This window comes from Patiria miniata, unplaced genomic scaffold, assembly GCF_015706575.1.
Source record: "Patiria miniata isolate m_02_andy unplaced genomic scaffold, ASM1570657v1 HiC_scaffold_24, whole genome shotgun sequence".
Classification (NCBI taxonomy): domain Eukaryota; kingdom Metazoa; phylum Echinodermata; class Asteroidea; order Valvatida; family Asterinidae; genus Patiria; species Patiria miniata.
Window position 1 is genome coordinate 8,571,129 of NW_024037063.1, and position 14,349 is coordinate 8,585,477.

Below are 14,349 nucleotides of genomic sequence, written 5' to 3' on the forward strand. Positions count from 1 at the left end.
GTGAATGTAAAATGCTTGTACACCCACAACGGAAGGACAAGAAAACAGTATGCCTCTTCGACTTTTGTCGCGGGGAAAAAAGCAGCTTACCCAGAGTAAGTTGGTGGATTTATTCTTGCAAGCCCTTGGATAGCACCGAGAAGACAGCACTTATGAAGTTATGCTGGTGATGGGCAAAACCTAACCTTGAATATTTAGGTCACACATGGGCTTTGATTCAACATTTGTTGTTATCAGTGAGAGTTTTGTGCCCTGATTTTTTTACAAGTTTATGTGATGATGCGAGTGCCAGGTTTGTACTCACCGGTGGCGAACCAATTTCCCAGCCTGTCGCGGTTTAAGTCCTTGGTCACACTGAACAGTCCCAGTTCATTTCCTTGGGTCAGTACGAATCTGAGCCCATTCGCCTGGGAAACGGTCAAGTCCCCAATCTGTAGGCGGAGCAACTGGAGGGGTTGGCGCAGCTCGCGGGTCAGACTCGGCAAGGCGATCTTGTTGTAGGTGATGAGCTTGACTGGGTCATCGACACAGTTGAAGTCGTTGTTGGGGCAGAGGGTAACTTTGACACAGCGAACTTCGTCGCCACTGTTTAAAAAAAGACAATAATATATATTGACAAATGATTATATTGACTAATCTGGTAGAAAAGCCGTTAACAATAATATATGGCTTTGGCATAACTAACACGAGTTTTGGGCTTGGGATAAACTATAGAATGCTCCAGGTGCATGTTCCTGATTTTGATTTGAACTAGAACTCGACCTTTTTTGACATCATGATGGCCTTAATAGGTCTCGTTCAAATGCAGTCCCTTCGCCAGCCCTGAGAGTCGGGGGGGGGGGGGGATAGAACCAACTAAGGGGGCCCACTACCATAAAAATACAAAAATACACATGTATGGCTTTTGCCGTTGGGGGGGGGGGGGGGGGAGGGGGGCAATTGCTCGCCAAGGAAGCCCAGCCCCACCAGGGTCCCCCCTTGGCGACGGGCCTGTTCAAATGACGTCATTTCTTACAGACCAGCGGCATTGCATCGGCATTTTGAGCTTGAGCTTGCGTCGTAATTCGAACACATTTCGAGCAACAAGCGCGCGTGTTTGGAATATTTTCAACACTGCACAATGCGTGCTTGATTGTGTAAAATATGCAGTTGCAATTCTCCTACAGAGATGACCGTCATTGAGCGAGCCCTATCATGACCGTCACTGAGCGAGTCATGGAGAGTCATATCTGAGCTGGAACTATTACTAATTTTGACACAAAAGACTTTTTTTTCTGTACATACTGCATGAAACCCAACAAGGATAAGACAACACTGTTCAAAATGTCCATTGGTATGATGTTTGTCAAATACAAGTGTACTCTACAATCTTAAGTGATCAACTTCGAACTGTTAGAACCAATAAATCTACAGTAAAGTTACATTACAAAATTTCCCAATTTATAAATTAAGTGCGAACATTATTGAAAACGGCACTAGGATGCTTAAAGCTAATGAACAGGGTGAGTCAAAAAAAGCGAAACCCAAATGTCAGGACTATTGTTTTAGTGAAGTTCTGCATGTAGCACTATCAAAATCTAGGATAAGAAAGCCCAATTCATAAGCTTTCTTTTAGTACAAGAATCATTCAAATCACTCATGTACTTTTCAAGTTACAGAAGTTTAAACACAAACACCGTTTTAAAGTTCTGTCCACGGATCACAAAAAAGGTGTGCGTTCTTTCAGTAAAACGAAAACACACATCCCTATGTGATTATTGTTTTGCTGAAAGAACACTTACCTTCTTGTATTTCGTGGACCGAACTTTAAAATGGTGGTTGTGTTTAAAATTCCGTAACTTGAAAAGTAAATAAGGGATTCGAATGATTCTTGTACTAAAAGAAAGCTTATGAATTGGGCTTTAATTTCATATCCTAGATTTTGAAAGTGCTACATGCAGAACTTCACTAAAACAATGGTTTTGGGTTTTACTCACCCTGTATTAAACAAAATAAAAGGGTGCTAGACTAAAAATACTATAGGCTCCTTGCTGTGTAACAATATTTTTTTATCTGCAACGCTGAAGAGAGTGAACCCTATCCAACAAAGTTCCATGTGCTTGAATGTCTGTGGTATTTCACTCCAGTTTATACTTACTTGGTGCTTCATTTGTCCAATTTAACCAACCCTAAGCCAGTCAAAAAAATCAACAATAAACCATCGAAAGATGCTGATGTTCTATTCAACAAGATTTTTTTTTGAACAAAGACATCAACAAAATGGGGAGGGGGGGGGGGTGTTGCATTAGTTTTAATGAATTTCTATAAAAATGTATTATTTTCACAGAGCTGTTCCCCCGACCTCCACTGGATCCGTGCCTGAGATAGCTCAGTTGGTAGAGCACGTTAGGAATAGGATTTTGGTTAGGGAAAGGATTTCGGGGAACATCGGTATTGGGGAACATTGGTATTGGGGAACATAGGTATGCACCCCACCCGTTCCTACACCCAACTCTATAAACAAGAGCCTATTGACAAAAAAAAAGATTGTATACAGGCATGATGGACACTTTAAGCAAACAAATTCAAGAACTGAATGAAGCGGAGACAACATAATATGCAGGCTGATTGATGAACAAAATCTTACAACGTCCAATAAGACAAAGAAGTCAAGGACAATATAACATTCATGAATATGAATCCTAATACTGAATGTGCCACATTGAATATAGCTTAGAGCATATGGAAAAGACCTCTATTTTGTATTTTCCTTTTGCTACAAAAAAAAACAAACTGAAACTGATGTAGATGTGACTGCACTTTAATGCTGTAGTTGAGTTCATCACAAGTCCAGTCACAAGTCCAGTCACAAGTAAATCACAAGCCCGGTCACAAGTAAGTCACAAGTCCAGTCACAAGTAAATCACAAGTAAGTCACACATCCAGTCACAAGTAAGTCACACGTTCAGTCACAAAAATCCAGTCACAAGTCCAGTCACAAGTTCAGTCACAAGTCCAGTCACAAGTCCATCACAAGTCCAGTCACAAGTCCTGTCACAAGTCCAGCCGCAAGTTCAGTCACAAGTCCAGTCACAAGTTCAGTCACAAGATTGGTCACAAGTCCGGTCACAAGTCCGGTCACAAGTCCAGTCACAAGTAAGTCACAGGTAAGTCACAAGTCCAGTCACAACAAGTAACAGAAAATGGGCAATAACACAGGCATGCCTTTGTCATAGCTCAGTCCGAATAGCTTGTGACCTGACATCGGACTGGATGATTTGTGATGGACTTGTGATTGACTAATGAGGACGATTGAGGGCAGAGGACAGATGCGACACGTTCACATAATGCACACTACACCCCACTACAACAGGGGTCTACCTGATGTTCCCAAATACCGATGTTCCCCAATACTGATGTTCCCCGAAATCCTTAAAGGATTAGGGTTAGGGTTAGAGGGTAGGGATTTCGGGGAACATCGGTATTGGGGAACATAGGTATGCACCCCTACAACATAATATAATAGTAGTTACCTTTCGGGGTCTGATTATGTTAAGCATGACGTAGCTTGCCAGGTTGTCACGACCTCTTCATTCAGCGTTGTGGCTAACAGTTTATACAAAACATGGATGTTCAAAAGTCCAAAACCAAAGAAACAGAATACTAGCAATAAAGGCGATGTTCAACCGAGGGAACCAAACATCCCCCTTCCATACATCAAAGGGTTTTCAGAAAAACTGACCAACATATTCCGCAACCACGGTGTCAATTAACACCTACCCCAAGCCGGTTAATACTATCAGGTCCTTCCTTGTACATCCTAAGGACAAGACTTCTGACTCTAATAAATGCAGTGTCGTACACAAATTCAACTGCCCCGAGTGTATGGATACATATATTGAGGAGCCCAGCAGATCTCTGGGGACAAGATTCAAGGAGTACACAATAACAAAAATAACCTCACAGCCGTGGGTGAACATTTAGTTCAACAGAAACATAACATCACCTTGGACAATGTACAAGTCATAGCACGAGGGGAACGCTTCTGGAACAGAAAGATCAGGGAGGCCATAGAGATCAAGACCAAGAGCCCAACACTCAACAGGGACGCGGGATATGACCTGCCCGCCATCTATGGTCATGTGAGCAGAGGGATTTAGCCACAACGCTGAAGAAGAGGTCATGACGACCTCGCAAGCTACGTCATGCTTAACAAATTCAGACTCTGAAAGGTAACCGTTATTTCTATTATTAGCATTTTAAATTAGGTTTTGCCCTTCACCGACAGGCAAAACCTAATTTGATTTACATCACCCCGATGCAAAAATTCCATCTTATGAATAGTTAATGCGGTACCCGCTGCTATGCACATCAGATTTGAACCAGCCAACTGATCCCGTTAGCTCGGTGGTCAAGTGGTAAGACATCTGCACTAGAAAGCAGGAGGTCGTGGGTTCCAGTCCCACCCGAGTGATTTTTTTTCCAACTAGGGAGGTAACACACTGAGTATACAGTGTTTATATGTTGGTGAAGGGCAAAACGTAATTTGATTTACATCACCCCAACGCAAAAAAAAATTCCATCTTATGAATAATTATTAGTATTATTTATATTAGGCTGACTAGCTTGATCTGCAAGAAATGAATTTCAGGACATGGCCTTTATTTCTCAAATTTCGTTGAATTATCGCCCTGCTCAAAGCCAGTTGTGGTTGTTGACAACACTGGAAGTGCTGTGCGCTGCGTCCGCATGCTATGTTCTGTTGACTAGTTGACTGTGACTTTCTATGCTATATATTGTGCGGTAACCAGTGAAAATGCTTGGATGACTGCAATAACAATATTATTGCAGTCATCTGGGTACTTTATTGACATAATATTGCAGTCATCAGATTTATTTTTACCACTGGAAGCCTGATATAAATAATAATTTAAAATATATACATGGGGTGCACTTGGTATTCAAACTCTGAATTCTTTTCTTGGACTAATCAATCTTGAGAGGTTTTACAAAAGACAGAAATAAAAATACATTTCAATAATCTCATTGTTCTTTGGTCAGTCATCACCAGGCCTACAAAGTTAAGCTGCAGAATAAGACACTCCCAACATTCAAGTTTTGTCCGTTCAACCAGGTCCTGTCATGCAGCTGTTGGAAGACGAGTCCCTTAAATCTCTCAAAATGGATACTCTGATATATTGAAGAAAATCTTGGAGACGTATCGCGCAGCCAAAACGCCCCTCTGGTAGACTTCCATCTCCACGTCTAAGTTGTACTCCTTGGGACCTTCGATGCTCCTCATCACATTAATGGTTGCCACATAAGCGCTCTGCATCAGAGCAAACTCCCCTCCTTGGTGGCCGTCCAGGAACTTAAAGCGGTAGCTGAAGCGACGGTCAGGAACAGTGGCAATCTTGAAGAGGACAGCTGGTGCCAGGAAGTTGGAGGAGAAGGCGATGTAGTTGAAGGACTTGGAGAGAGGAAGATTCTGACAGTCAGAGTCCAGGATTGAGCAGCGTTGGCGGACACACTTGTGAGAGCTGGGGAAGTAGTCAGAAATCAGCTACATATAAGTTTCAGTTGGTCTAGAGGTACAAACACTGATTTAATGAAATGCTTTCTCTGGGAGTGATGTATTTTCATTTGTGTTTCCTGCATTTTGGACGGATGAAGCATTTCAACTCGGAGATACGAAAACCCATTGAGTGCTATGATACACATCTCTTAAAAGAATTATAACATCTTCAAATGGCATTACAAGGACACAAAATGAATGCTGCAAAAAGAACCAAAGATATTATGATAAAGCCAAATATACAGGAATTTTGGATGGAGGAGAATGAAGAAAACGGCTATGTAGTCAATTCATAAATAATACAACAAGCTAATAAGGTAAAATTAAACCCAACTGACAAGTCATCAATATTAAATTGTCATCAACTTAAAATCTCGATGATTCTGTTTTGAGATATGTTGAAAAAAAGAGGTTTTCTTAGGAACAGCTAGGAGAAACAGGGAGTAGAAGTAGAGAAAGCAAAAAGTTACCTAGAGACTTCAACTGAAAACTATACATGAGAAAATCCAATCTGTGTTCTCCTTTATTTTTGGCATACTAAACTCAACCAAAAAAAAGAAAGTCCCCCTTAATACATTTTTGTCTAACTGAAAAACTACTGGGCACATCTTGCTCAAATTACGACTGATCAGTACAGAAATTCCTTAGCAATCCAGCCATACTCTTTGTTTGGCCCAAAACAGTGATAGTGTGTACAAATTATGCAATTTATGACAAAAAGTTGCACTTTTGTATATGTGCAAGGTAAGTGTGAACCACAACCTGCACTATACAAAAGTGCAACTATTTTCGGTATCATTTGTCATAAATTTCACTGTTTTAGGCCAAATAAAGAGTATGGCTGGATCGCTAAGGAATTTCTGTACTGATTAGTCGTTATTTGAGCGAGAGGTGCTCAGTAGTTTTTAAGTCAGACAAAAAGTATTGGAAGGGGGGAATTTCTTTTTGGGTTGGCTAGTGTAGAATAAGGTAAACTTGAAAAACGTACAAAACTCACCTTTGCCATGAAACGTTCATTAACAGCATGCAAACCATATGTAGTACCGTGGTGGGCAGGCAGACAGGCGGGCGTGCAGAAAGGGACAGCTATACATAATCTCTACTGGATGTCACTTAAACACATGATGTCACCAACTTCAATAAACGTGCTTCACAACAGCTAGACACATTACAGCCATCACAAGGACAACATACTGAACAATTTTGGACATTTGCTTGCCGTAACACTGCGTAAACATGCTCAGTATGCATGCGCCTGCCTTGTTGCTAGACCAAAACAGGCATATCTTTAAAAACAGGCACATCTTTAAAACAGGCATATCTTTAAAAACAGGCATATCTTTAAAACAGGCATATCTTTAAAGACACGGAAAAACTTTAAAAACAGGCACATCTTTAAAAACAGGCACATCTTTAAAAATAGGCACATCTTTAAAAAAAAAGGCACATCTTTAAAAACAGGCACATCTTTAAAAACAGGCACATCTCTAAAAACAGGCACATCTTTAAAAACAGGCACATCTTTAAAAACAGGCACATCTTTAAAAACGGGCACATCTTTAAAAACATCTTTAAAAACGGGCACATCTTTAAAAACAGGCACATCTTTAAAAACAGGCACATCTTTAAAAACGGGCACATCTTTAAAAACAGGCATATCTTTAAAAACAGGCATATCTTTGAAAACAGGCACATCTTTAAAAACAGGCACATCTTTAAAAACAGGCACATCTTTAAAAACAGGCACGTCTTTAAAAACAGGCACATCTTTAAAAACAGGCACATCTTTAAAAACAGGCACATCTTTAAAAACAGGCATATCTTTAAAACAGGCAACAAACAAATCTGGGATAGTCGGAATGTAAAAGATGACATCTTCATGTTTCTACAGGGATAACATTATCCTTGCCAGTGCTCGGCCAAATAATGACTTTTAATTTGAAAAAATACCATCATGTTATGTGCTCCTATACAATGCTCCTATTCAACATATGAACGCATTTGGTTTAATCTACTTCCATCTAAATTGATGATGCATGCTACTTAGTGAAGGTAATATCATGGAGTGAAATAATGTTTTGCAAATGTATAAAAGACAAAGCTAAACAAACACATGACATTCATTGACATAAAACTGTACTACGGTCATGTGATGCTAAATTTCACTGGACAGTCTGTTATCACTAGAAATGGTAACACGAGCAAAGCTTGAAAACAATAACAGGAAAGTGCATCTATGGTATGGTCTCACACACTGCCACATATGATATCACAAAACACAATCGATCTATGACATGCAGCACTCTTCCCAAGTTGGAAAAAGTTGATCCTTTCGAGAGGCAATTGACACAATTTTATCGTCATGTCCGTGCAACATGGTCGTATCTCCTAAAATGGTGTATGGCGTACTGTATGTGAAACGCAACTTTTCAATGTCAAAAGGTTGTATCTCGCTTAAAATAACCCGGATGTACACTCAAAGTCAATGGACGTTGCAATACGCGAGAAACGCCATTGTTGCACGGAGCGTATTTGCGAAAGATACGACTTTGTTGAAAAATCGAGTTGCGATCTTGTTGCACTGATGCGATGTATCCTAATTCATTGAAAAAAAACGTTCGTTCAAAAGTCTCTAAATGCATCCAAACTTATTTTGCGGTTATTGTATTCAAATTATCTTTTGCTGGTACATATTCACAGATCTGTGTACACATTTAACTATACATAAGACTGATGAGGTTGTGAGGAGGGGGGGGGGGCACCAGCCCCTAACCCCCCTCACCCCCCCCCCAAAAAAAATGAAAACCAACCCACTCTATCCCATTTCCACAAAATGTGGTGTGCAACTTTGGTGCACCAGACATGGAGGTAAAAACACTGCAACCAGCCATTATCCTTATTATATGGGCACTAATGTTTCAGTCTGTACTTACTTGATCTCCTTGCGGTAGTATTGTGGGCACTGGATATTCTTGCACTTGAATCCTCCTCTGGTATCGAAGCAGGCTGACTGGGAGCTACAGTTGTGGATGTTGCGTCGACACTCATTGATATCTTGGAAAAGAAAATTATTCAGGAAGGCATGAACTTAGAGATTTCATGATTGATTGTTTGATAGTAATTGTTATACAATGTGGTAGCTTATTCAAAGGCGGATCGGGGGGGGGGGGGGGGGGGGCAACGAGGGCCATGCCGCCAGCAACAACCGCCAGCAACAACACCTACGGAATCTTGTAAAATCTCACCCCCCTCCCCCAAAATGTAGGGAAACTAGTTGCGCGTGCATTACACAAGATTCCCAAGACATTGTTTCTGGCGGTTCATGGCTGATAGCAGTTCGTCATTATAACGCTCCCTCGCGGCTGTGGGTTATCGCGGTGGCGGTTTATTGCGTATCTACAACAACAACAACAACGTCTTGACCCAAGACTAGAAGAGAAACCAATGAAGCTACTCACCCCTGCAGTTGAATCTATTGAGCAGCTCATAGCCATTTGGGCAGGTACACATGTATGAGCCAAAGGTGTTTACACATCCACCCATGCAGCTGGCTCCTTGGTACTTGCATTCATCCACATCTGGAATCAATCAAGCAAAACTTTTTGCTAGCCTATTTGTTACTCTAAAATTTTGCCCTTAAATAGGAGCTGAGGCATTATAGAGACATTGAAATGTCTCCCTTATTCCACATGTTCCCCAAAGAAATGTCTGTTGTACTATTTATGATAGTTATCTGTGCAAATTCATAAGTGAATGTTTACTAGAAATAATTGTTCAACATTATTTTCTTTGGCTGCACGTGTTATTATACTTTTCTCATAATGACTGATGCTTCCTCTGAAGTTCTCACGTTGCGAGGAGTGACTAAATTTAACAAGAATAGAAACTGAAGCTTTGCAGGAGTGTGACAGAAAATAAAGTCATGGCAGCATCAAAACGTAGATTTGACATAACGTTTACCTTCACACCGTCTGGTATCGCGGTTGGCTATCTGACCACGCGGACATTGCTGACATCGGTATGAACCAGGCACGTTGACACACTGAGAGTTGCCGAAACACGGATACTGGGCCTGTTCACATTCATTGACATCTGAAGCCAGTACAAATAAAAGACAAAATTACAAAGAATCTCATTCTTATGTATATCACCAGAACACAAGGCTGAAGTATAGACAAATCGGGGCACATAATCACTATATGCACACACGATCCCCTTTCAATGGCGAAAGCATTGTGCAAAGCTACATGTTCTACCCAATCTTGGATTATCTGAACAATAGCTAGCGCAATGCTTTTGCCATTGAAGGGAACCTTCATGATGGAATTGACAATGTGCCTGAATTGGTCTATACACTACAAACTAGTAAAAACAAAAAAAGAAATGGTGTTACATTTCATTTGAACTTGGAAGATTAATGGAATAAGGTCCATGCGCCCACCCATTTAGAATCTTGAATGGCACAAAAACAACATATCAGTTGCCTCCAGTGCCTCGATCCTCCCCTTGAAATATTGGTGAAGTGCCCCCTAGAAGTTAAACCCTTGTTACGCCGCTGAAGGAAGGATATTCCAAAGAGACTCAGTACAAGCAAAATAAAAAACAAAAATGTGATGAACATCTAGCAGCAATAGACTAAGGACTGCTAGGAATATTATCTAGAAGAAATTTACACGATGAAGGACGCAATTCAGGGAGCTTTTTACAAATGAAATATTACTGAGCACACATGTAAGTTAGGTGCCGCAGAACCTCTTACGAGTGTAAACAAACAGTTTTGCTAAACTCAATTTTTCTGTGCTAGGCAAATTTTGACCCCAAAGGAGATTTAAGCACAAAAGATACTGAATATCCTATGGACACACTTTGTGTATACTGGTTTGCATGCCTAAGGTGTGTTGAGCACAACTTATTTTATTCTCAATGCGTGTAAGCTTCAGGCCCCATTGGCAATGCATTCAACCACTTGGCGACGGGATTATTTTTGGCGAAAATTTCCATTTTTAAAAAAGGCAAAATATAGCAGCCAACTTTTGATTTACAGCCAAACGCCACAAATACTGATTCACAAGAGTCATTTCAACAGTATTTGTACGACACTTCTTACCGCAACCTCTTATTTTTCAACACTCCAAGGTGTGCCCACAGAGTGTAAATTGTACCACAACAGGCTGTGCACAGCGGCCTTGTTCAAGTTCAACACACAGTCCACCTGCACAGACTTGTTGGACTTTGTGTGTGTGTACAAAACAAATGGGGGGTTAGCGTGTTTAGACGAAATCCGAAGGTGATTCGAGGCACGCTTGACTTTTTAACCCATCAACAGTGCCTGTGTATAAAAACAGCCAGATCGTGTTAACACGTCATCCAACGCGAATTGGTTTAGAGTTCCTCCCAGTGGTCATCCCCATCTCTCCCATTGTACAAGGTGTTTCAAAAAAAGGAAACCCAACTTCAAAGAATGAGTATGGACAGACCATATGTTTACTGGCTATAAAACTGGTATCATCTGAAAGCGTAATCTCTATGCTTTTCAATGATACTATGTTTAGGTTTTCTGAGTCATGCATCAGTGAGCATCATTGTCTTGAAAACTGGATGCAAAAATGCAGATGGTTCACTTTCATAAAAAAAACACCACTGGGCACGGTGTGCCTATTGTTTAATACGAAAATGTCTGTGAAATGGCTTGAATGTTAATCCTCGGGAAAATGGCACATTGTTTTGAACGTGGCTTGGTCAAAACGAGAAATTCATGACAAACAATAAAATCCAGTTTTGAAACCAACCCGACTTGTTTTTTGTTTCTTTTTATGCACTCGTGTCTTCTTCTTGAATACTTATTCTCATGCACACCATGCCTATTGTGTCTGTCATGAAAGTGAACCAAATGCAATTTTGCATCAAAATCTCATGACAGTGGTGTTCAGTGATGCATGACCCTGGAAATGTAAACAAGGTATCATTGAAAAGCATAGAGATTACGCTTTCAGAGGATATCAGTTTTATAGCCAGTAAACATTTAGTCTGTCCATACTGGTTCTTCAAAGTTGGGTTTCCTTTTTATTGCAACACCCTGTATAGACCGATGAGGGGCTACTTGTGCACGGAGCCCATACGGATTAACCTTGTCCAGCTTCCGATGATAACATCTTACCGACACAACCCTCTTCTTCAACGTATCTGTAGTTGAGTTGGCATCGCTGTTGACAAGCAAATGATCCCACGGTATTATGGCACTGCTCATTGTAGCGACAATTGTTGGTGTTCGTCTCACATTCATTGATATCTATAAGAAGTGAACAATACAGGGAGCAAATTAAAGCTATAGTCCATCATTTGCAGCCATCCGAAAAGTAACTGGCGTAATTATTGTTGAAAAACAAACTTAGTTGAAAGATAGTAAGGGAACTAAACTCCCTGTGAAATTATTCCTTCTGGGAAGCTGTCATTTTGAAGTAATCAACGAAAGAAGGCATTTCCAACGGTGACTCTTAAGAAGCACCGTAGGAAAATTTAAATTAGTAGTTCGTTTTGTTATTCAGCGCAGCGCGCACAAGTATTGGAACGACGCACACGCACGCGCGGTTGTTATAATTCGTCGGATCAGTGCGCTACGTCGCGTATAGCTGCAATTCAAAACAATTCAAAACATGATTCAGTAACTTTTGATTTGAGATTGAGATCTTAGAATGCTGTTTTTCTCGGAATGTACAGCTGAAGCTTAGCTGAAACTTCATCAGGTTAGTTGTTCAGTATCCTTCATTAGATTTTGAACCCTTTTGTTGCTTCAAACGAACAAAATGCACAAATTACAAATGATGGACTATAGCTTTAAGTCTCAACAAAATATATTCTCATGCAGTGGTGTAACTCCACTAATGCCACAACTCGGAGGTTGGTTGCACGACATTTCACTTTGCACAACATTTGAGGCATGACACATTTACAAAAGTCTTTTCAAAATGTTTGATTCAGGGACTAGTTTGTGGATTGAAATGAAATGGCACACACACATTGGTCCCGAAAGATGTGATTATCCTCATCCAAGATGTTAAGGTTATTTGAAATGTTGCTCAGATACGCCAAATTTTGTGAAATTGATAGAGCAGCTGTGCAACAAATCTTTTCAAACATTAAGGCTCCTTACCAAAAACTTGTCTCAATAAGATTCACTAACAACAGGTAGCTATTAAGTGGCCTCTCCCAATTCCATGGTGAATTATGGGGAAAAAACTCGACATACATGCGCCAAACAGGTATTCTTTTTCCAAAAAGTGACAAGGGACCAACAGTTTTTGTATTTCAAAAACTTCCATAGGAAGTTTGCTACAAATTGTGACCGACTTGAAGAACAATCTGAAAAAGACACGAGAGAAAATAAAAAAAAATGGAGGCAATTTACCGTCGCATTCCCTGGTGACCTCATTGAACTCCATTCCATTGCGACAGCCACACTCATATGCACCTTCGCGATTCTGGCACACCTGATTGGCTTGACAGTCATCCGTTCCCAAGGCACACTCGTTAATATCTGACCAATCAAAAACAAGAGGATTAAATAAATCCAAGTCAGGCTGGGTTTTATACTTGATATTCGCAATCAATGAAATGCATTAGAACATAACAATCATCTGATTGGAGACATATCCATTCCTATGAAGAAAAGAAAAAAGGATGAACAAAAAAAACAAACAAACATATGCTAAGCCAGTATAAGCCAGTAGCAAAAAAATATAAATAAATAAATTAAAAAAATGAATAGATCTAATCGGTGTGCTGAACGCATTATCTGCACATGTCCCACTAGCAAGTGATGCACTACACAGTCAGTCAAAAAAAGCTGAACCCAAACCCCCAAAAATGTATTTCATATTTTAAAAAATGGTCAGCACCAAGCATAATAATGACTGGAAAGCCAAGTTCATAAACTACTTTAGATGAAAAAAAATACTGAAATTGCTCCATCCTTTCAAAGTAAATCACCATTTAAACGCAATGACCCTGAAAGAATCGTTGTCATAATTGTCTTCAAAAATCACCAGTGATAAACCCTCAGTTTAAAAATTAAAATGTCCTTTTGAAGGCCCGTTTATGAAATTGCTTTCCAGTCATTATTATTTTTGGTGCTACATAGTTTTTTAAGTATGAAATATATTTTTGGGGGGTTTGGGTTCAACTTTTTTTTACTCACCATGTATGTGCAGACATAGCTTAACATCAATCTGAGATCATCCGGCAATCCCCCCCCCCCCCACGTCCAACCCGACTAACAAATAGTCTTGATATGGCTCTAGTACAAGCAGTGAATCCCAAGTTACATTAATGCATGGGCACATGACAAATTCCTTGCCAAAGCGTGAAATACACCAGCTGTAAAGGCAGAGTTTTCAGCTATAGTTAGTGAAAAATGTTTGCTTCATTTGGTTGGCAGAGCCATGAAATAGAGCTGAATTCATTTAACCTTTGTCCCATTTGGCAACTTTCTCAATTTCTGTCTTACCTCTGCACTCCCTATAGATGACACTGTATTGGAAACCCTGTGGACAGGCAGGATTGCAGCGATAACTGCCGTAGGTATTGACGCAGGCTTGACCACGAGGACACACATCAGCTTGCTCTTCACACTCATTAATATCTGGTTACAGAAACAATGTTAAGGACATTAATAAGTGAGAAACAAAAATGTGAGAAATCAAAAAAATTTCACAAATTGCACATCCCTTTTTAATATAATGTATAGAATTAGCTTAGTATTAATTTTGAATATATAATTGACATTCTTTTATTGGGAA

At 40.1% G+C, this 14,349-nt stretch overlaps 2 protein-coding genes across 5 annotated transcripts in view; both read right to left on the reverse strand.

Moving 5' to 3' along the window:
• The window catches only part of LOC119731995 (fibulin-1-like), a 37,676-nt gene that overhangs the window by 3,303 nt on the left and 20,024 nt on the right, over positions 1 to 14,349 (reverse strand). For all 4 annotated transcript variants that reach the window (XM_038205337.1, XM_038205339.1, XM_038205336.1 and 1 more), the window contains 7 exons: positions 14,058 to 14,192; positions 12,960 to 13,088; positions 11,712 to 11,843; positions 9,515 to 9,646; positions 9,013 to 9,132; positions 8,488 to 8,608; positions 305 to 585 (listed from right to left, as the gene is read on the reverse strand). In XM_038205337.1, the coding sequence (XP_038061265.1) occupies positions 305 to 585; positions 8,488 to 8,608; positions 9,013 to 9,132; positions 9,515 to 9,646; positions 11,712 to 11,843; positions 12,960 to 13,088; positions 14,058 to 14,192 (1,050 nt within the window). The remainder of the gene's footprint in view (positions 1 to 304; positions 586 to 8,487; positions 8,609 to 9,012; positions 9,133 to 9,514; positions 9,647 to 11,711; positions 11,844 to 12,959; positions 13,089 to 14,057; positions 14,193 to 14,349) is intronic.
• On the reverse strand, positions 4,536 to 8,481 carry LOC119731998 (fibulin-7-like). Its single transcript, XM_038205344.1, has 2 exons — positions 6,552 to 8,481; positions 4,536 to 5,519 (listed from the first exon to the last, which is right to left on the reverse strand). Exons 1-2 carry the CDS (start codon positions 6,587 to 6,589, stop codon positions 5,156 to 5,158), a joined length of 402 nt encoding a protein of 133 aa, XP_038061272.1. The 5' UTR covers positions 6,590 to 8,481; the 3' UTR covers positions 4,536 to 5,155.